This window comes from Vulpes lagopus, chromosome 11, assembly GCF_018345385.1.
Source record: "Vulpes lagopus strain Blue_001 chromosome 11, ASM1834538v1, whole genome shotgun sequence".
Classification (NCBI taxonomy): Eukaryota; Metazoa; Chordata; class Mammalia; order Carnivora; family Canidae; genus Vulpes; species Vulpes lagopus.
The window spans coordinates 23444865-23468259 of NC_054834.1; the positions used below are offsets into that span (position 1 = coordinate 23444865).

The 23395-nt window shown below is 36.8% G+C and overlaps 1 protein-coding gene across 5 annotated transcripts in view; it reads right to left on the bottom strand.

Moving 5' to 3' along the window:
* The window catches only part of SEMA3A (semaphorin 3A), a 461093-nt gene that overhangs the window by 40049 nt on the left and 397649 nt on the right, over positions 1-23395 (bottom strand). For all 5 annotated transcript variants that reach the window (XM_041723448.1, XM_041723450.1, XM_041723447.1 and 2 more), the window contains 4 exons: positions 6353-6495; positions 4698-4812; positions 4540-4609; positions 2660-2804 (listed from right to left, as the gene is read on the bottom strand). In XM_041723448.1, the coding sequence (XP_041579382.1) occupies positions 2660-2804; positions 4540-4609; positions 4698-4812; positions 6353-6495 (473 nt within the window). The remainder of the gene's footprint in view (positions 1-2659; positions 2805-4539; positions 4610-4697; positions 4813-6352; positions 6496-23395) is intronic.

Here is a 23395-nt window from a genome sequence, read left to right on the forward strand (position 1 = left end):
AGTATGTTTTTCTCCACTAGTGTTAACAAAACGACTAGTCTCAGCTGCCCCTTTTTTGAATTAATGAACTCATTCAAGTGAATTTTATTCATGGAGCTAGGTGCTCTGTCCTAGAGGCCCTTCCCTAATTCCTAGATTAGGCATTACTTTCTCCTTCTGACTTAAAACCTGTTTTTTTATTTTTTTAAGATTTATTTATTTATTCATGATAGACACACAGAGAAAGAGGCAGAGACACAGGAGGAGGGAGAAGCAGGCTCCATGCGGGGACTCCAGGATCGCGCCCTGGGCCAAAGGCAGGCGCTAAACCACTGAGCCACCCAGGGATCCCCCTGCTTCTGACTTTAAAACTTGGTTCAGGGCAGCCCTGGTGGCTCAGCGGTTTAGCACCGCCTTCAGCCCAGGGCGTGACCCTGGGGTCCTGGAATCAGGTCCCATGTCGGGCTCCCAGCAGGGAGCCTGCTTCTCCCTCTGCCTGTGTCTCTGCCTCTCTCTGTGTCTCTTATTAATAAACAAATAAAATCTTAAAAAAAAAAAAAAACAACTCGGTGCACACTGTGACTTAACCTCTCATGTTTTAGCAACTCTCTGTGAGTCGTAAGTGAGAACACAGGTCTAGAATCAAACTGCCTGAACTGAATCCTCATTCCTCCCCTTGCCTCAGAGGCCCATCTGTGAAAAGGGAACAAGAGTTAGGCTTTTGAATATAAGATACATAATACATATACATAATATAGGTGTATATAAATCTCTTAGAATAGAAACTGACACACAGTAACTTCTAACGTCTATCATTAACTGCAAATACATTATGTATATTAAGATCAAAACCTTTGTATCCCCAAACAAGCACTACAATATCTAGCCCCCTGAAGGAATTCCACATTTGTTGAGGTGAAATCAGAAAGAGTCAAGTTATATTGGGAATACTCTGGCATTAATGAGCCATAGAGATATAAACAGCCACAGGGATATAAAACTCACCACCAACAAAGTAAAAGCAGTTTGCCATTAAGAAATAGAGTAAATATCTTGTGCTTTTTGTAAAACTCATTTGACTTCATATAATCAATATTTCACCTTTTGTTCATCCTTCTGAAATGACAATAATCTACAAAATTTTTAATCTACAAGAACTATCGACTAGAAGTAATATTTATGAAATGCAGAATTTTCAATTTGCTCATAGGAGTTTATAGAGAAAAACAAGATTAAAAGCCTCACATTTAATAAAATGTATAAAACATAAATTCCTGGAATTTAACAGAACAAACAAAACGGAAGTAAAATTAAAGAAAAGGCTAAAACTTCAAATGTAAATTATTTCATCACAGGGAATTATTGCCTTAACGCTTCTTAGGTTGAGAGATGTTGCACTGAAGCGGGGGGGCAGTCCGCTTACTATGGCCTCTGCCATCACTGATAACTTCACTTATTTTCTACCATACTGAGGTCTTTGGTTTTTGGTTTATTTTTTTCTCCTTTTTTTCCTTCCTACTTTAAATTGCAGATTCAAAGATGGTTTTATTTTGAGTTCTTTTTTTTTTTTTTTTTTAAGCCTGAATGTGCCCGGGGGCTGCTAGAGGGAAGAGGGAAAGGTCCGCAAGAGCAGAGAGTATCGGTTAAAATATTTAGGCCCTGCTCTCGCTGAGATTTTCTTGCATATCTTCTTTACCTACTTGGGGCATGTGCCAAATTCCCATGGGACAATAATATTGATTTAAAGACTTTTCTTCCTCCTATTTACTAGGCAATCCTTGAAGCCTTCAATATAACTAGGAAGAACAGATCCTAATTGTTTCAACTCTCCAGGAAGGCCATTTTCAGAAAAGAAAATAAATAAGGCTACCCATTCACTTTCTACTTCTCAAAAATTATGGGTATTAATGACTGGTAAGCACTGAACTTAACCACAGAGAGAGAGAGGCAGAGACACAGGCAGAGGGAGAGGCAGGCTCCCTGCGGGGAGCCCGATGCAGAACTCAATCCTAGGACCCTGGGATCAGGACCTGAGCCAAAGGCAACGCTCAACCCCTGAGCCACCCAGGCACCCCAAAACATATATTTTTTTAAGATTTTATTTATTTATTCACTATAGTCACACACAGAGAGAGAGAGAGGCAGAGACAGGCAGAGGGAGAAGCAGGCTCCATGCACCGGGAGCCCGACGTGGGATTCGATCCCGGGTCTCCAGGATCGCGCCCCGGGCCAAAGGCAGGCGCCATACCGCTACGCCACCCAGGGATCCCAAAACATATTTTTAAATGTAGAATTCCACAGTATCATAAAAAATCCTAGCTTTGCCATTGTTTATAGTTTTGGCACCTTTGTTTTACATTATCTATAGTTAATACCTGTTTATAGCTGCTTTTTATATGCTGAAGGTTATAAAAGGAATTCCACATTTGTTCCATCTTTCGAACAAGATGGAAGGAACTCCATCTTTGGTATTTTAAACAACTAGACCATAAGTTTAAAAAAAAAAAAACATTAAAAAGGGAGGGCACCTGGCTGGCTCAGTTGGAGGAATATACAGCTCTTAATCTCGGGGTTGTGAGTTCAAGACCCACATTGGGTATATAGAGTACTAAAAATAAATAAATAAATAAATAAATAAATAAATAAATAAAGTAATTAATTAAACACCTAGGCCACTTACAGTTCCTGGTCGTGGGTAGGGGACTCTTCCTTGATAAGGTACCCACTGATAGTTGGGACCATCCCTGTGAGCGTATGGACCAAGGAACACCCTTCTCACATCACTCATGCTATACATACACACAGCTGACCCCTTGAAGATGTTACTAAAAAAGAGAAACAGAAATAAAACAGATTTTCATCCTTATACAGTGGTAAGACAACTGTTTTTAAGTTGTTCTAAGTTCTTAAATATCAGATATCAATTATCAAAACTTGAATGTAAATTCAATCTCAAATAAATGTTTGGGATTGTTTTTAGTCATGTGTAAATATTTTAGCAATATACAAGAGAACAAATTCTGATTACTGAAAAATAGAAGGCATAGACGAAACCATCATTAGTACTCACGGTACATATATTTACATCATGTGTAGACAATATACGATATGAAGATACGTGTTCATATACATAAACTTTGGTGGGAAAACACATAGAGACGATCTTCTAAAAAGTAATGTTTAATTTTGATATCAAATAGAAATAAAAATATAAACAATGGTGATATGTTAAGTCTCAAGCATGATTACTGAAGCCAGAGAACTTTAAGCAGGCAAGAATGTTTAAGAAGTCATAAAAAAAGAAGTTATAAAATAACCTGAAACTGGTGCAGAAAATGAATAGTTAATGTCAAATGGTGTGTCACATTGTATTATTTTAAACTCCCAAACCATCAAAAGCATCACAGCCAGTAACAAAGTCTGATTTGTGTGAAGGCATTTAAAGCAATCTCTTCCTAACTAAAAAAATTATTTTAAGTTAGTAGCTGTTACATCCTAATCAAAGTGGGGTACTATAGCAATTATCACCATCATTTTGTTGACAAAAATCAGGTACCTGAAACAACTAGAAGTTTGCCATGAGCTGCCACAATGTTCCATTTTATTATACTCATATAAATACAGCTTGAGAGATATAACAGTTGTGCACACTTAAGATATGGAAGGATTATCTTTTAACCAGTATTTCACCACAGAAAATTACATATAAATCATACCAAATGAAAAACATGTGTTTTCAAGTTGATTATTGGAAAACTCTTCTGTACAGACAATATCTGGTAGAGGGCAAGCTGCATGAGGGAAGAAAGATGCCTGGTTGCTTTTCTGTAACATCAACTACATGATGCATGGTACCTGACACATAGTAAATCTCAGTAAATATTTATAAAATTGAATAACGATATTTTCATAAAGGAATAAATAGCACCCATCCTATTTCTGCTGATTCAGAAACTCTTGGGGGAGAGCCTAGCAACTCTATTTGCCTACAGTTTCTGGGCAACTCTGATGGATGCTCAAAGGGATGTCTGAGAACCACTGCACTAAGTAATGAGGAAGCAGAAGAAATGAATTAATGTCTGTTTAACAACTCCAGGTAATATCACTTTTACACTGAATGAGATAGTCAGGAGATAATTACTGCTTGATTGACAGCAAGAGCCTTGGGAAGATGGGTGATGGGGAAAGGAAGAGGGTGAGGCTAAAGGGGTGGAGGAAGAAGGGGAAGCAAAAGGAGAAGTGTTTTACCTGCAGTTTATAGCTCTACAAACTCTGATCAAAACTCAGATTTCTGCTTTTCAGAATAGTCTACATTTCACTCAGATTTTAAAGTCAAAGCTATATATAGGACATGACACATTTTTCATCCTATTTATGGTGATGATATTCTTTGCTGAAATTTATTATTTTAAACAACTATGTAGGTCATAACTTATTTAAACTCAAAGTTTAAGCCAAGACTGTTCTTTCAGCAATGTGTCTTAAAAAAGTATGGATACTTGCAAAGCACCTAAAGGAAACGAAGTTTCTATGTCAATAAGATAGTAAAAAATTGTTTACCTGGAAGTTGTAAACACTCCATATACAATTGGATTCTTAGGATCTTTAGAATTCATTAGGAATACATCCTCTGAAAACAAAATTAGAAAAAGTTGCATTTTGGTGGTTATGACAATGTCTGAACAGATACTCTCTGTACCGTATCATTGGCAACTTACGCAATTCATCAAAATGAGTGTCAATGCCATTTGAACCTGGCACTGAGCAAATCAGACGAGCTTTGAGGAATGTTGTCCACTTATTCACCAGACTTCTGTGCCCCCCAAAGTCATTCTGAAAGGAGAGAACACTGGTTTTAAGAAATGTGCATATGAATGATAATTTCAGATTTTTCTCTTTATCTTTGTATCTTGAAACATACAATTTCTTCTTCAAAATACAAGTATTTTTATTATAGATCCAAGTAACTATGTTTTCTTATTATACTTTTGGTCAAATCTATTCACTCAAACTTTATTAAAGGAATGGCTTAGAACATACAGTGAACGCACTGGGACGTGATACACTTAATGAGTATTTATTCAATGGAAGACTAAACACACACCTCATAGCCCATACTGAAAATAGGCCTCAAACAAAAGTATATCAGCACTGGATATTTTCTAAGTTGAACAGCTGAAGTAATTTTGACTTTACAAATAGCACAATGAAAAGGTATTTGCATAGAACTTAATATAAGAAATTCATTTATCTCCTCACTGATAATGAAACTGAATTTTTACTTAATGAAGCAATAAATTATATTGCTATAGTATATGTTTACTGTCTTAAAGTCTTTTAAAATAATATTTATGTGCATATGTTTGAAGGAACACAAGTATTCCTTCAAAAACATAACAATGATTTATATTTTGTTTATATAATTCTATATACTATAACGATTTTTTTAAACTCTTGTAGGCAGTGCTTTTAAATATGATTCATATTTTTTGGATAATAGATTCTATATAATTTCACATATTTCTGTATGTTTCCAGATTGTTAAAACTTTTAGTTTTCCAGTTACTTAATATACTACACATAAATAATTAGATCATGATTAGGGTAGGCAAGATGCTAACTAACTCCCCCAATAGAGATTTTCAAAAATTTCCTATTTTCTTAGAAAAAGAAAATTCCATTGAAGACAATTATTGGATCTGGCTTTGTGATTTTCTTGAGATGAAAAGTGCTTGAATATATATTAGCAGTAGGTTTTGTTCATACTGCATATATATCGTGTATTATACAGTGTAGAGGGAAAGGATGGTACTGTTATCATATCTTCACACTGATACTAATTAATCCATAAACATTTATTGAGCAATTTTTATTCTATATATCTAACTGTATAATGTAATATCATACTCAATTTTGTGTCACACAGTAAATGAATTACCTCCAAGTTCAGAACTTCACAATCATCTATGTATGTTCATGTCTAGGATGCTATAATCAATTTATAAAATCAAACTATTCCAGCAACAAATATCCATTCAAAAGTTACACATCGTAGGAAACTATGCTATGTTTGAGAATATAAAAAGCATGTTTTCCTAGGTAACATGAAAAAATGTTTCTTTAAAATTTCAAAGATAGTTTCATGTAAGTTTGAAATAATTTATCACCACCTCTGCCTACATGTTTGCCTATGAAGAGTCACTCATAAGCAACTATGTTTTCAGTCTTTTTTTACCATTTAATATTTACAGTGATCAGTCAAAATTTTCAGCCACATTTTTCATTGTACCTGCACACAGGTGGAAAAGAAAAAGAAATAAAACCATAATTGGACAGTGAAATCCTCCTCAATTGTTTTTTTTCTTTACCTCACCTTGCATATCTGTCCTATTCTAGCATGAGTGGCTTTTCCGGTGTGTTCTCCATCTATCGCATTTTCACGGAAGAAAAAATATACTTTGTCATCTTCAGGGTTGTCACTTTCCGGGATGAGGTGGGCACTGATGAACCTTGGATCTGATAGAAAAATTACAGCATATATATTAATTCACAGTTAGATAAATAATACCATTCATTACAGTCCATTTTCACTTTCTCTTCACTTCTTTTTGACATATTTCAAGAACTAATATTTCCATAGTTCATAATTATGTAGACTGTTCACAATTATGTATTTTAAAGTATGTTAGAAACCACCTTATGTTGCAAAAAAAATTCTTTAATTCTTTTTTGGAAAGTTAGGAGTAGGTGTAGAAATTCTCAGTGTGACCACATTGCACAAATGCATTCCTGGATATTAAAATATTTAAGTGCTATCAAATATTGCTTACTGCCATCATCATTGTTATTCTTCCTTCCAACTATAAAATAGTTTAAATCAAAGTACAGATCGGTCTATTATAGTTTTCAGCAAAGACTGGATGAGAGGGGAGATCCACAGAAAATAAAAAAACAAACCCTCTCCATTTGAGTAAACGGCAACATTATTTACCATGTACTCAAGCCACCTCTGTATTCTGGAGCCACCTTGAGTTCTCTGCCTCTCACAACCTCGTTCTATGCATCGGCACATCCATCAGCTTTCTCCCCACGCCATCTGTGACCAGTCTTTCCCAGGCCACCATGGCCAGTGCTGGACTCCTCGCAGCCTCCTGGTTTCTACCTTGCCAATCCCATTCTATTTCTCCACACAACAGTCAGAAAGAACCTCCAGTATGTCACTTCCCTTTCTAAACCCTCCTGTATCTTCCCAAATCACGCACAATAAAACAAATCCTTCCTGCGATCAGACCTCATTAATGATTTGGTCTCTGCTAGCCTTTTTTCTCTACCTACCCTTCCTTGCCTACTTAGTCCTAGCCAGCCACACCACTTCCTTTCTGCTTTTCAAACAAGTTAAGTACTCTCAGTACTGCCTCAGATTTTCCTCCCTGTGTGACTCTGACCTCACAAATCAGAATGACTGGATTCCTACTTTTACTCAGGTCTCTTCAAATATTGCATTATCAGACAGATCTTTGTTGACTATTCTATTTATAGCACTAAAATCCTTACTTTTGGTTATTATTTTTTCATGCATTATTTCTCTTCCTAACATTATTAAACACCTGATCTTTCTTTGTCTCTAATCTTATGTGTTTATTGCCTAGCTCCCTCCCCACCCCAATGGAATATACATGCCAGGAGAACAAGGACATGGCACGCTTTGTTTGATGCTATGATCCTAAAGGTTAAAACACAGTGGCCATTCAGAGAGTATCTGTGCAAGGAGGAGCAGAGAGAAAAAAGAAATAAAAAAGAAACAAGACCGGCTATATTATGCAGAAGGTATATTAGCAATGTTTAGAGCCACATTTAAAAACAAAACAAAATAAAACTTTGTAAATACCTGGGTTGATGTGGTTGTGATGCTTACAAATACATAAAAGTATACAATAGCTTCATTGGCTTTAAGATGTCATATAGTAAGAAGCTGAGTTCATTTCACTGAAAGCACTTAGGACATTGCAGGTATTTATATTCTTACAATAATCCATCTTTACTCCCATGCTATATTATGTTACTGAGTCAGAAATGAAACATGCGCACGTGGGTCAGTACCGTACTTGAGATACCAGCAAAGAGGTCTAAACCCTGAAACTAGCTTTCCCCATGTTATTTCGTCCTAACCTTTACACCTGGGTACAATCATCACCATCATGTGTTCTGGGCTTGTAACCTTCCTACTTTCTTTTAACATTTGCTCTGGGACCATGCATGTAGGGCCGCACCCCACTATCCCACTCAGGGAACTTATACAGACTCTGTACGTAATGTGAAATATACCATTTATTACCTACTTACATTTAAAGTTCAGTGTGCCCAGTGGACTAAGAGTGGGGAAACAACTTTTAAAAGTTGGACTCACTTAGCACCAGAACTTTTATAAGATATGTAAAATAATATACTACTTCAATCTTCATAATTATCACAAAGCTTGCTTTTCTTCACAAAGCTTTCTTCGTAAACTTATTCATATACATATATATGTTTGTATGTACATGTTTGTCTCATCAGGAATAATGAGCAGAATAACTAATGGGACATGGTAGGAACTGGTATGTTACAGATCAAAGAATTCTTACCACACTGATGACGTTAAGCTCCGAGAAATGCAGCAGTGTGCGTGTGTTTGTGTGTGTGCACATAGAGAGCACAGACCTCCACATCAAAGAATTCAGTTCGGTCACTTGCAACATTTTGGCAGGGCTCTTAGCTCTCAGATCTAAGAGGACTAATTTTTACATTGGGTTTATTTCAAATTGAGTTCTTCCTTTTTTTTTTTTTTTTTAAAAGATTTATTTAGTTATTCATGAGAGACACACAGAGAGAGGCAGAGAGACAGGCAGAGGGAGAAGCAGGCTCCCTGCAGGGAGCCCAAGGTGGGGCTGGATCTCAAGATCCGAGATCACGCCCTGAGCCAAAGGCAGATGCTCAACCGCTGAGCCACCCAGGTGTCCCCAAATTGATTTATTTCAAATTGGATTCTATTCACTTTGTCACAAATGGTTCGTATAAAAACACATATTTTAAACTTAAATGGTGCATGTGAAACACTTTATAAAATGTTAACAAATATATTATGTGATGATAATAATGAAAGGAAGCCTCACTCACATGCTAAATTTGGAGATCTCATTATAATTCAGCAACAAAATTAGAATTAAAAAAATCATACATTCTTCTGCTTTAATACTAGAGCACTAAAAGAGAAGTTTGGGGGCTCCTGGGAGGCTCAGTGGTTGAGCGTCTACCTTCAGGTCAGGGCGTGATCCTGGGGTCCTGGGATCGAGTTCTGCATCGGGCTCCCTGAATGTACCTTGCTTCTCCCTCTGCCTGTGTCTCTGCCTCTCTCTGTGTCTCTCATGAATAAATAAATAAAATCTTTTTTTTAAAAAAAGGAGAAGTTCATCTAATATTACCTCCCAAATTAGTGTAGTTGTTCACACAAATAATTGCATAACTTAAGAGAATTTCAAGTAATTAAATCCAGCTATTTTATTTGCTCACAAATATGTCTAAGACACTGTGTCGGAAACAAAATGAATAATATATATCACTTATTCTCAGAAAGCTATAATTTGAGGCCCCTGGGTAGCTCAATAGGTTGCCTTCAACTTAGGTCATGATCCAGTGTCCTGGGATGGAGCCACACCTTGGGGGGGGGGAGGTGAGTCCCAGCTCGGCAGGGAGTCTGCTTCTCCTTCTATCCCTCTCCCTGGTCATGTACTCTATCTCTCTCTCCCTCTTTCTTTTTTCTCTCAAATAAATAAATAAAATCTTAGGAAAAAAAAAAAGTTATATTCTAGCAAAAGTCAGAAGCACAAAAGTGACAACAAAGCAAACAATATTTTACATGTACAGTCTCTTAGTTTGGTATCTGGGCATCACAGAAGATGTTACCAAACATCATGTTTCACTCTCTAAAATATCTGAAGAAAATAATCATTTTTACAAGCATGGACTCTAGTGAGAAATAATTCAAGCAAATTATCAACTGCATTCATTGTTGAAAGGGTCTAGGATGTCTCTCTTTAAATATTTGATACTATAGGCATGGAGGACTTTGTTGGTAAATTAAGTTTGACATAGTGTCAGAAACAGCAAAAAATAAATTATATGTTTCCCACATTTTACATTGGGTTTATTTCAAATTGAGTTCTTCCTTTTTTTTAAAAAAAAAAGATTTATTTAAAAGACAAATCCATTTTAAGAAAATAAGAATATCAAGAAAAACAATATCAATCTAATGTATTTTATCTTTAAGACCTTCAGGATATGTTCTGTACTTGGAAAAACATTCATTCCTATTTCAAAATAAAATAGGTCTCTAGTTAATCTCTTTTGAAAATTTAAAAGGACTCATTCTTCTCCTATTTTAAATTTACAAAATCTTCTCTATGATCAAAATCTCTTCTGAAAACTCTTCTATGTCTTCAATGCCTCAAATTTCCCCTTCCCCTTCCTTACTACATTTTGTCCTTGTACCCTTCCTCCTATTCTCTTAGTCTATCTCTCTTCTCCCTGATGAATTCCCCTCTTTATCCAATCCAAACCTTCTAATCAATCATTCTAATTGCCTTCCCTATTATCCTCAAACCCCTTGGGCTCCTGAACCTCTACTGCACCTGCCTTACAAAACCCCAGAACTTTTTTTTCCCTGTGTCCCTGTATCTAAGCAAGATGATCATATCATCATAGTAAATGGATGTGCTACTTATTAACTCAGGCTATTTATCCCAAACAAGAATCCTAGTGTCGCTAAGGAATTACTTTATTGACTTTTAGTGGCTTACTATAGATTTATTAGCAGCAACTCTTTAAAATCATTCTGGGGATGCCTGGGGTGGCTTAGCGGTTAAGCATCTGCCTTTGGCTCAGGGCGTGGTCCTGGGGTCCCGCACGGAGCCTGCTTCTCCCTCTGCCTGTGTTCCTGCCTCTCTCTCTGTGTCTCTCATGAATAAATAAAATCTGTTAAAAATAAAACAATAAAATAAAATCATTCTGATTGTCTTCAAGCCAACTAAGGTACCATCTCTCTCTTAACTCTCCAAAGATGGACTTACTTGCTATATTGATGCAACCAAAACCATTAAATGTGAACTTCCTCCTGTTCCTTCCTTTACCCTGATCTCCAGTTTTCCTTTTCTTTCACTCTGTAGAAAAATGATCTCTCCTCATTTCTAAGTCTAAAGCCTCCCTCTATTTGCTTTCAATCCAATAATTGACAAAATATTGCTCCGTTAACAATCTCTATTCTTCGCACAATCACTCACCATCTGTATTTTCATTTATCAAATCTTTCATAGACACCTACTGTATGCTCTGGATTGTGGAGGATTAGGGGATACTATGATGAAATGTTTTCTATCTGCGAGGGAATGCCAACGATTAAACAGCGATTATTACACTGCACAAAAAGAACAAAAGTAAGAATTTGGGAAAGAATGCAGTTGGAAATAGAAAGGAAAATTAATCTTGCCTTAAAAGAACTAGGACAAGTTTTTCTTAGAAGATATGACCTGTAGTTCAAGACCTGAAGAGTAACCAGGAATGTCCCAGGTAGAAGGAACACATGCAAGGTCAGAGAAACTGCAAGGCTGTGCACACAAATAGTAGTTAATGAAGAGACAGGTGGTCAGAGAGGAGAAAGAAAGTTAAGTGGAAGCCAGAATAAGAAGGAAGTGTTGTTCAGGAACATATTGGCCTCGTGGCTTTGAGGAAAACCACTGAAGTATTTTAACCCTAGTAATGACATTATCAGATTTCTATTTTAATAAGATCACTGTGACTGTTATAGAAAAAAATATATAGCAAGGCAAGGATTAAGGCAGGAAGACCACTGTGGAGGCTGGTGATTTGGACTGGAATAGCAGAGATGGTGACATAGGCGGGGATGATGTGAAGCATGATCAATAGATCGTGTTCACTGAGGAGATGTTGAATGTAGGGAGTAGGGGGGAAACATGGAAATATTAAAATAATGTCTGATCTAAAAATTGGTTGGATAGGAATCATTTACTGAGATAGGAACGCTCGAGAAAGGATAGATAAAGGACTAGAGAAGGAAGATGAGCTCAGTTTTGTGCTGCTTTTAAAGTGAGATGCTTGTAAACTTGTCCCACAGGCCAGGGAATGCAAAAGTTCAGGAAAGAAATGGGAACTAGAGTTGAAGTTATTTTATCTCGACAGTCGGGTGTAGGGTCCAAAGAGAAGAGAAGACAAAACCTAACGCAGCGAGAAAAGCGATGAAAACAGGAAGAAATCTAGCAAATGGGAAGTTGCAAAATGAAGGGAAGAAGTTGGTTCTTTTTTTTTTTTTTTTTTGGCTTCTCAATCTTTCCCTTTTAAATGATTCTGTGCCAAATATTTCTTTTTAAAATAGTTTTACCCCACAAAAGAAAACAGGAAACTTCCATCGACACTGTGCTATAGAATCTGCTGTGCTTCTTGCACCCACTAAACCCTAGGACCCCTTGACAGAGCGCTCATACTCAGACTCCCTGCTCTGTTGACTCCTCAACTCTTTACCGTCTGTCTAGCTTTTGGCATTTCACCCCTGAGAGTGTTCTACTGATAATCAATAGAAACCATCAAATTGACGAACAGAATTGGCTGCTCATCCTTCCTTGGTTGTCTGTAGCCATTGGCACAATAAAATCTTTACTGAAGGTTTTCACTGTTTCTCTGGAGTGTGGCTTCTGCGGCTCTGAACCCCAACTGCTCATTACTTAGCCTTCACTATTTCCTTTATGATTTCCTTTTCCTCTCTCCTAAATGCCCAAATATAGATGCTTCCAAAAGTCCTATCTTTTTGGACACTTTTCCTTGCCTTCCACTCCTGTAAATGAAGACTTCGCCAGGTGTTTCTTTCACTATTTCAATATTCTTAATTTTGTTATATTTTTAGAATTTTTTCATTGGGAATTGATTCACTTTTAGAGCTTCAAGTATCTCTGTGCTGTATCAGCCTTTATTTTCCTCCGAGATCCAAGTCTGCATTTTAAACCTCTGGCTTAAATTTTCTACCTAAGTAGTTCATTGCAATTTTAATTCATCATGACTAGTAAGGAACTTACCTACACTTCTTTTAAAACTGCTTCAGCTCCTACCTTTCTGTTTTGGCTAATGTCAACATCAACGTCTACATATAAAATGTTATTTTACCTTAAATTGCTTCCATTTCCTGCAGGACTTCTGTTTTGCCTTCTTAATTTATTATCAGACTTATTGCTGCTATTATTGCCACTTTTTTCCCTGTTTTATACTCTTAATGTTGTTTGTATAATTCATGTTCTTTTTTACTTTACAGTTACACTTTTGGAATCATCTAACTGGTCTTCTACGTGTATCAGCTGTTTCTTCTAAGCCATCCATACAGTGCTATAGGAGAAAGTACTAATGGCTTTAACCATATAACTTCCAGAACAGATTTCAGGTGTGACGGAGCATGACAACGTTGCCTGAACTAAGATGTGGAAGCAGAAAGGACACAAAGGCCAAGGTCACTGTGAGCCAGTAACAACTCTAAAAGTAGATGCTCCATTCATCAACACGTGCATGTGACACGGACCACGGTTTTGGCTCCAAGCTTCCCAGCGTAAGGGGAAAATGGGAAATCTTACACTATTCACAGGGTCTCTAAAATAGAAAACAAACTGAGGGCAGTCAGTGGTAGCCACAAACTAACTCGGACTTCTATTTCTAGCAGGATGGACCACTGTTTCCCTTCAATAGCTCAGTGAATCTGCTTATCATTCAAGAAAATACCCAATCTACTATCTTCACAGGCATTTAGTTCATGTAACATGAAAGAAAGTTTGCCTTTTATCTCTTTTATAACATTTAATTCTTTTTCTATTATCTTCCTTTTTGTACTTGTTATGACAGGCATTTGTCCTACATCTCTCCGTCTCTCGCTTTCAGCTTCTAAATATAACAAAGTATTTCCTGAAGCATTTTGAATCTCTCACTGCAGCTACGCAAATGTAGGCCCTTATCTCTTCTACCCTGGCCGTCATGTTCAAACTGTTTTCTCTGCCTCTGGCCTCACCTTTTCCAAACCTTCTTGTACTACTGTCTTTCCCCTTTTAACACACAACCATTCCCTGGCACCTGGCGTATATTCCTTGATTAGAATCCAGAAAACTCTTCTTTAATCATTTGTTTTCTTTCCTCTCTCTTCTTGTAAGCTGATCTCCCTATTTTTTCCCAATTATTTCTTCCAGGTGAAGCATAATTTCTGAAACAGAACATGGTTCCTAAATGAGTGAATAGATTAATAAATGAATTTCCTAACCTATGTAAGTGTGTGTGTGTGTGTGTGTGTGTGTGTGTGTGTTTAGAAGAGTCACATTTCCTTGCTTTTTGACAGTTCCTTAAAGCTATTGGGAAGAGCAGAACGGCCCCCAACAGTGTTTAGGTTCCCAACTAAAGAACTGCTTGGACATGTTTCTTTAAATTGCAACTATTTCTAAGAGTTATTACACAACAGCAGGTTTTCAAAATGTTCTCCTGAAATTTCTTTCTTTTTCTTTTTTTACGATTGTATTTATTTATTCATGAGAGATGCAGAGAGAGAGGCAGACAGGCTGAGGGAGAAGCAGGCTCCATGCAGGGAGCCCAATGTGGGACTTGATCCCAGGTCTCCAGGATCACGCCCTGGGCCAAAGGCAGACACTCAACCACTGAGCCCCCCAAGTGACCCTGTTCTCCTGAATTTTCATGAATGTTCTTTTAACATGGAAGAAACTTTTCTGTTTTTGATCCCATCCTTTTGTCTTAATTAACATAGTAAAATTAATACTCTGCAATATTTCAAAATTAGATTCTATCAATAGGATTAAAATCACAGAAAATATGTCTCTCCATTTTATGAAGCTAAAAAATGCATATGTTGGAGGTCAGAGATTACCATTGTCCTGAAAAACTACAAGCAATTCAATAACTTGCCTTGTCATCAAAAACTCCCCATGGAAAACTTTTACCCAAATTCATTCATACTGACCTACTTTATTAGCTCTCCTTGAGAACCAAAGAAAGTTCATCGTATTCACAAAGGAAGCTATTCTACTTTCAGTTACTACCGTCAAATGGCAGGCAGAAATGAAGAACTCAAACTCACTAGTTACTTTTGCTTTTTAAATCTGTATTCTGTAGGCCATTAGGGCAGAGAATGTCTCGTTCCAGACTCCAGGTACAAGTGCCTGATTTCAATGTGGCCAAGTCCACAAAACTAATAGACACACATATACAGATCTTTAAATAACGTGAACAATGATAATATCCCTAGATGCCTTTCCACATTTCAATGTTCTCTATTCTGCAAAGTTCAGAAAATCCCAAGAGATGATGATTTAACAAAATCTTTGAGCTTGTACAATTGAAAATTTTTCTTACAATATGAAGCCGGAAATCGATGTGGATGTGAACTAAAAGCTGAACATCAAAAGAAAGTGGCAAAATCCATTTTAAGCAGATCAAAGTGCATTACTCTTGCCAGCATCAAACTGCAATGTAAACACTATGAAAGGTAAATAGAGCTGGAAAGGATTCTCTCTCATCTGGATAGTTTAAATGACACGCCTTTGGGGAAGAAACAGTGTCTTTACAGGTACTGTGGTACTTTTGCAACGCCCGGAGCACATAATAGAAGCTGAACAAATAATCTATGTAATGATCTTGAGCCAATACTATCATGTGAAGCATGGGATCTTTAGTCATGATCTTAGCAATAGACGCTGAGTAAATATACCTCTCTTTTCTTCCCCCCTTTATCTCCTTTACCACCCCCTTGACAGTCTTCCACACCTCATCCCACAGATGGCATTTCTTGCAAAATTCACGTTTGGGCACCACCTGCCACTTGTAACAGTATCACTCTGTCGAAATATTTTTAGCAGCTGCAAATTAAACTGTCCTTCAGGTGCAATCTCACACTTAATGAAAATGACACCTTGGCACAGGACACCCGGCTGCCTTTATGATTCATTTGGCAGCTTGGGCTTATTTAAATAATGAACACATTTGCCGCTCTCAGCATTAGGATCAATCTAAATCTCCAGTACAGAAACATTTTGACTAGCCTTTGGCTGGACCTACCTAACCTTTTCACCAAATATCCCAAAGAATAAGAACACACAACTAAAATCGTACAAAATATGTTGTTTGAAAGTGAATTAAATTAATAGGATGATTAATTAAGATTTTGGGGTGACTACAAACTTAAAAGTTAGAACATATACTGTTTTTTTATGACATAAATTATACATAGTTCATTTGTATGGAGGATGGAATAAATGACTACAAACTCGGTTGCGCAGGTGCCCCAAGGACTAGTTAGTTTCACACCATGAAAGGGCCTCTCACAAAGCATGAGAGAAAGTTCCTGAGCAGAACAGTAGCATAAACCCACTGCAGGAAAACAACCTCAATTACCCACCCCCCTTTCTCTGAATCAACTGTGAAAAGGAGGCTTAAAAATCTATATAGTTCACAAAATATACATATACTCTTCTTCATACTTGAAAGGTAGCCCCACTGATTTTCTGACCTCTCATAAAAGAAAATCCTTGCTAAATACGTACCTTCAGTTACCAAAATAAAAGAAACAGACTCTGGGGGTGTCCAGGTGGTTCAGTCAGTTACGCATGGGATCCCTAAATTCCACTCAGGTTGTGATCTCCAGGTCATGAGCTCAAGCCCTTCGTGGTGCTCTGCCCTCAACACGGGGACGCCGCAGAGTCTCTCTCTGCCCCTCCCTCCACCGCCCATGTGCACACATCCTCTAGTAAATAAATAAATAAATAAATAAATAAATAAATAAGATCTTTAAAAAATATTCTGTGATAGGACTCAAAGAAAACTGGGTAGAAATCTGGCTTCTCACATTCACTGGATTTGTAATCTCAAAAATTAATTCATGTCAACTAGCCTCAGTTTCCTTTTATGTCAAAAAGCACCTATCTCTGAGGGGTGCTGGGAGAATTATATTAGAGAATACATATACATCTACACCTACACCTGTATGTTTGCCTATCTATTGATCTGTCTTCTATTTCTTTCTACCTACCTACCTACCTGCCTGCTTCTCCCTCTGCCTGTGTCTCTGCCTCTCTGTGTGTGTCTCATGAATAAGTAAATAAATAAAATCTTTAAAAATAATAAAAATAAAAGTTAATGGTAATAGAGACTTAGATTGCTAATGAAAGCAAGTTGAATCAGAAGCCAGCTGATAAAGCTATAAACCTGTTAAAGTGCCCTGAGAAGAACAAAGGCAAATTGTAATTCATATAAATTTTAAAACTGCATTTTTACAATTAAAAAAATATATTTCCAATGTCACAGCCTCAGGCTTCAAACTACTTACAAGCTACCTAGCAGAGGCAATGGGTGATAGGGAAAACTCATCACCAGATGACAGCCAACACACCCCGGGTGACAGTTATAGTTTCTTCCCCTTTCAGCTTTGCTGCAACAGAAGGGGGAAAAAAGCCCCAAAGAATGAAAAGACTGTGAATGGGAACTTCCAGAGCATTGGGAATGCAGGGAATGCAGCCTAAGGTCATCTCACATTCTTCCCTAACAACCTAAGCAGAATGGATATATCATTTTTGGCTGTGGAATAGAAAAACTTCTAGCTGCCAGAGAATAGGCCTGGAAAAACTTTTGATGCTTAGCTGGCTGGGAAACTATGAATAGCCCTTGGGGTAGTTTAACCCAAAGAATGGTTCAAGATGAGTCACACGAGGATGGAGAGAAGGGCTGATTAGAATGGAAGATGAGCACAAATGGTAAGGGAATATATTAGTAGCATTTACTGTGCCCTTCCTTATGCTTTTCATACATTATTGTGATCTACAACCATCCCAGAAAGGAGCCCTGACATTAAGATCCAGCAAATGCCCAACATGCATACTAGTAAGTGGGAAAGCCAGGGTCTAAACAAGAGCGGAGTTCTTCCTACTACATCATGTTGCCGCAAGTATTGACACCTGTGTGTTTTGCCTTTGTCTCTAAGCTGCATATACTTATACACTATTTGGTTATTGTTTAATATTTTAATAAAGAGATCAGCATTTAACATCAACAAAGAATTAGTGGAAAAGCTTGCAACTGTTCACCACTGCAAACTCAGGCTATTTAAACTAAATGGTCATAACCAAACAAACATCACAAGATTTCTTAACAGAAACCAAATTGGTGAAGAGGAAGTGGAAAGATTTTGGGTTCCTGGACCTAGAAGAAGAAACCCATGAAGTGATCATAGACATCGCTATGGAGCATGTGCCTCCACCTCTGTATGTCAAACCAAGTTAATTATCTTACAATTTCTCTTATTGAATGTTTTTCCATTTTCATCTTTTCAGTTTCATCTCCTGTATCTACTAGGTTGGCTTTTCTGATCAATTCTATCCGTAATACATTTTTTACTGCATTTTCCCCCTTACATTTGTCCTAATTCAAGCTCTCTCATATCTCTCCTAAAGTATTGCTCTGTCTTCTTAAAAGAGCCTCCTGCTTCAAATCGTTCTTGCCAATGAACACTGCATACGCTCAATTTTATGGTTTTCCATTAGCTAAACAATTCAACTCAGAATTCCTTAGAAGGTCTTTAAGTAGGGGCGCCTGTGTGGCTCAGTTGGTGAAGTGTCTTACTCTTGATTTCGGCTCAGGTCATGATCTCAGGGTTGTGACACTGAGCCCTGAGCTGGCTCGGCCCTGGGCATGTGGCCTGCTTGGGATTCTCTCTCTGTCTCCTTTCCCCTGCTCTCGCACTCATTTTCTTTCTCTTGAGGAAGAAAAGACACTAAGGTCTTTGCTACCTATCCCCTGTATTTAATTCTAGGATCAGCCCCCATTGCATTTTCCCCCGTACCTTCCTATCTCACTACTCTGGATTTCCAGAACTTTCATTCTTAAATGATTTCACTGATGTGAATTCTCTATGAGAAATCATGGAGAATTTTTCAAGACCTTTTTCAAATACCTTCCAAAAATACTTTCTTCAAGTTCTTCAGGCAGACATTTGTCTTCTGGGTTTCCAGAATATCTTGTTTAAATTTCAAATACAGTAGTTACACTTTCCCCACCTGCTCTAGATTATCCCTCATAATGATACACCATGTTTCTTCAGTAAGTTCTTTTTAGACAGGATTTTGTCATTCATCTTCAAATCCCCTTATAGGATAGTGTCTTACACTTTAAGATACTTGTTAACTTGATCTCAACTGAACACTATTCTATTTATATAACTGTCTTACAGTTTGTAAACCGCCTTCACATGGTTGATGGCAGGAAACTGTACAGCAGTTAAGGGCTGTCACAGCATTCAGCTTAGCTGTGCTACTTACTGTGTGACTGTGAGCAAATTATTTGACATAACTGTGTCTCAAGTTCTCATCCTAAGGTAAGAACACAGAGATGTTATAGAGACCAAATGACTTAATGGCATTAAGACACATGCAGAAAGAACAACATGCTGTTGTGAAACCTGACTGTCCTTTTTGTTATCCTGTAGTTGGTTACCTTTGCTTCAGTGTTAAGCCACGTGATGTTCAGCAGGAGCAAAGAGAGTGTATCATTGAAGTCAACAAAGAACAAGTATCTTTTTTAAAAAAAATAGGAGTGGAAGCTGCAAGGCAGAAACAAAGCAAATCAAGAGCTGCTTCTTTTCACATTGGATAGCTATAATCAAAGAGAAGATCAAAATGAGTCCGAAACTAAAAAGAGCAGCATTGACATTATTCTCTATCATGACTTAGATAAAGACATATGGTTTAAAAAATCCTAAATGAAAAAAAAAAATCCTAAATGAAGTTTTACTCTCAATGCCCGGACTTAAAGAGCTATATTCATAGCCACACAAAACTTAGATTTACATCGGTGCAATTTTGGTATAGTAAAATCTTCAATGTATTATTAGCTTTCTGTATGTGGACAGCATATATGTTCTTTTTACTTAAATATTATGGTCTTTAACATCATCTATTCAAATAGGAGCATCTTCATAATATGACTGTCTACATATTGTAGAATTATGTTTGGAAAGTAAATTCATGATAAATACTTTTTGTGTGTGTGTGTGTGTGTGTCCGTGCATATGGATGTGTTTTCAAGAAGATACATTTTATGTTTTTTTACTTTGCTGATTGATTTATCTATCATGTATGTCTTACAATTAATTCTCTGTTTTGCTGAACTTCTCAAATAATAGGAACATAATGCTTAGGACAAAGTAGTTTTTAGGGAGTGATTGAAATGTTAATATAATTTTACTAGATGGCTATATCAGGAGTTCATAGACTATTTTCTTCTTATTTATTTCTAAAGATTTGTTTATCTTAGAGAGAGAGAGCACCCGTGAGTGCACACACTAGCAGGGGGAGGGGCAAAGGGAGAGACAGAGAATCTCAAGCAACCTCCTTGCTAAGCACAGTCAGATTCAGGGCTGATCTCATGACCCTGAGATCATGACCTGAACCAAAACTAAGAGTCAGATGCTCAACTAACTGAGCCACCCAGATGCTCTTATTTTCTTCTTCTTATTTAATAACTTAATTATCTATCAAAATATGGTCTATGTTTCCACCCTCTTATCTTGTAAGTATGTGGTCTTTATATTGGTTGATTATAAAAGAAGCAATTGTTAAATATTTCATTGTGGAAATGATATAATCATGCACCTTATTCACTATATATTATAGTGACCTTTTCTACTGCAGATTTTGGGAGTTGCATATGATGTCTTGTTATTTACTACCCTATATACAGTGGTTTAGAGGTCTGTGTTTTATCATGTGAAATATGCGTTAGAAATATATTGGTGTCTTTAATATTTAATCTAGTCACCTCAACTATAATGTTTTTAGGCATTTCCATAATTTTGGACTATTTAGTCCCTCTTGACTGCAGGAAGCTGCAACATTTATAGATGCTTCCTTGTATTAGATCCTAAATAAATAAATTCATACCATGAAGGCACTCATCTACCATCATAAACTGTCCTTTTAACATTTACATTTATTATGTTTTTTAATTATGTTAATTATAAACTACTGTATGATTAGATTAGATCATTTGTTATTTAAGAAGATCAGATGGAATTTCCCAGAGGAAATAATCTCCAGTATTTTTTATTACTTCATAACGGCTACACACATACACAATATACATGTATGTGCAGGTAATAACTTGGAAATTAATTTCATTACATTTATAGAGAGCAAGGACTTAAAATATAGATTTCTCCCATATTATTGCCAATAAATTTCTATAAAATCAAAAAGGTTTGGAAAAAAGACAATTTTCCTTTAGTATTTTTTCATTATAGCAGATTTCAACGTGAAAGGAAATTAAATAGAACATACATTATATAAACTCTGCTCTCTAAAGACAAAATCATGTTATCAATGAAGTCCATGATCATAAAATAATAAGAATATTTTGCATACAAGTTAAAAATAAATTTCAAATTTAGATGAAGAAAATCAAGGCAGCAAACTTTCATTTTCTACGTCCAAAGGAAAAAGGACTTTCTATTTAGAGAAGTCATTGCTCCATAACAAGTAATATGATCTTACTGAATAACGATTTCACACTAAAACTTTCTCTTAAAGAGAAAATTGGTAGCAGTTCAAGAAGTGGTATTCTTGACTCACCTCATTCTAAATTAAAGTATGTTTTTCTTCTCTTTGCCAGAAAGTTCATCAAATTTTTTAGACAGTGTGCTTACTCTGTTTTATTAAATGAGATGAAACAAGTCCATTTATGTGTGGGTGATTTATTTTTTCAAAGTTTCAGTGCTTAAGCAAGAAATAAACAAAACAAAACAAAACAAAAAAAAACAATGACCACACCAAAGAGATATCATAGAGGGATGATTTAAATCTCTCTGAGAAAGAAGAAAAATGTAACAGTATCTTCTTTCAACTCTTTTTTAAAAATTTTATTTATTTATTCATGAGAGACACACACAGAGAGGCAGAGACACAGGCAGAGGGAGAAGCAGGGTCCCCCCAGAGAGCCCGATGCAGGACTCGGTCCCAGGACCTCAGGATCACAACCTGAGCCAAAGGCAGACGCTCAACCACTGAGCCACCCAGGCGTCCCTCTTCTTTCAACTCTTTCTTTAATCCACCATCATATCTCACTCATTGGTAACATTTAAAATAAAAACTATATACATTTAAGATGCACTTTGGGGCCCAGTCAGTTAAGCATCAGACTATTGATTTCGGCTCAGGTCATGATCTCAGGGTCATGAGATCAGCCCCAGGCATTGGTGGGGAGGGATACCACACTAAGCAAGGAGTCTGCTTCTTTCCCTCTCTCTGCCCCTCCCCCCTGCACACACAAGCTCTCTCTAATGAATAAAAAAACCTTTAAAAAGATGCATTTTGTAGAAATAAATACATCTTTTGAAAAACAATTATAGACAGAATGAGAACACAAACCTCAGACTATGAGAAAATATTTGCAAAAGACACCTCTGATAAAGGGCTGTTATTCAAAACAATATAAAGAACTCTTAAAAATCAATACTAAGCAAATCAACAACTCAATTAAAAAATGGTCCAAAGACCTTAACAGACATCTTACCAACCAAAAGAGATCGACAAATAGCAAATAAGCACAGAAAAAGATGCTCCACATTATGTCATTAGGAAACTATAAATTAAAACATCAAGATACTGGTAAACACCTATTGGATTGGCCAAAATCCACAATGCTGACAGTATCACATACTGGTGAGGATGTGGAGCAACAGGAACTCTCTCATTTGATTCTGGTGGGAAGTCCACATGGTACAGCCACTTTGGAAGATACTGGGGGGGGGGGGTGTTTTGTTGTTTTTGTTGCTGTTTTTATGAAACTAAACACACTGTTACCATATGGCCTAGCAATCACACTCCCTGAAAAGTTATATCCACACAAAAGCCTTCACATAGATGTTTAGCACTTTTATTCAAAATTGCCAAAACTTGGTAGCCACCAAGATATGCCTCAGTAGGTGAGTAGATAAACTGTGTTGCATCCAAACAATGTAGTATTTTTCAATTACAAAGGAATAAGCTATAAAGCCATTAAAAACCATGGAGAAAACTTAAATGAATATTAGTAAGCAAAAGAAGCAAATCTGAAAATGCTACATACTGTATGATTCCAACTACTTGACATTTTGGAAAGAAGAAAGCCATGGGGACAGTAAGATGAGTCACTGCAAGGAGTTAGGGTGTAGGGAGAACAAACTGGTTGGGCAAAGAGGATTTTTAAGTTAGTGGAACTTCTCTGCATCACACTATCATGGTGGATGCATGTCATTATGTACATTTTCCCAAATCCACAGACTGTAAAACACCAAGAGTGAACCCTCATG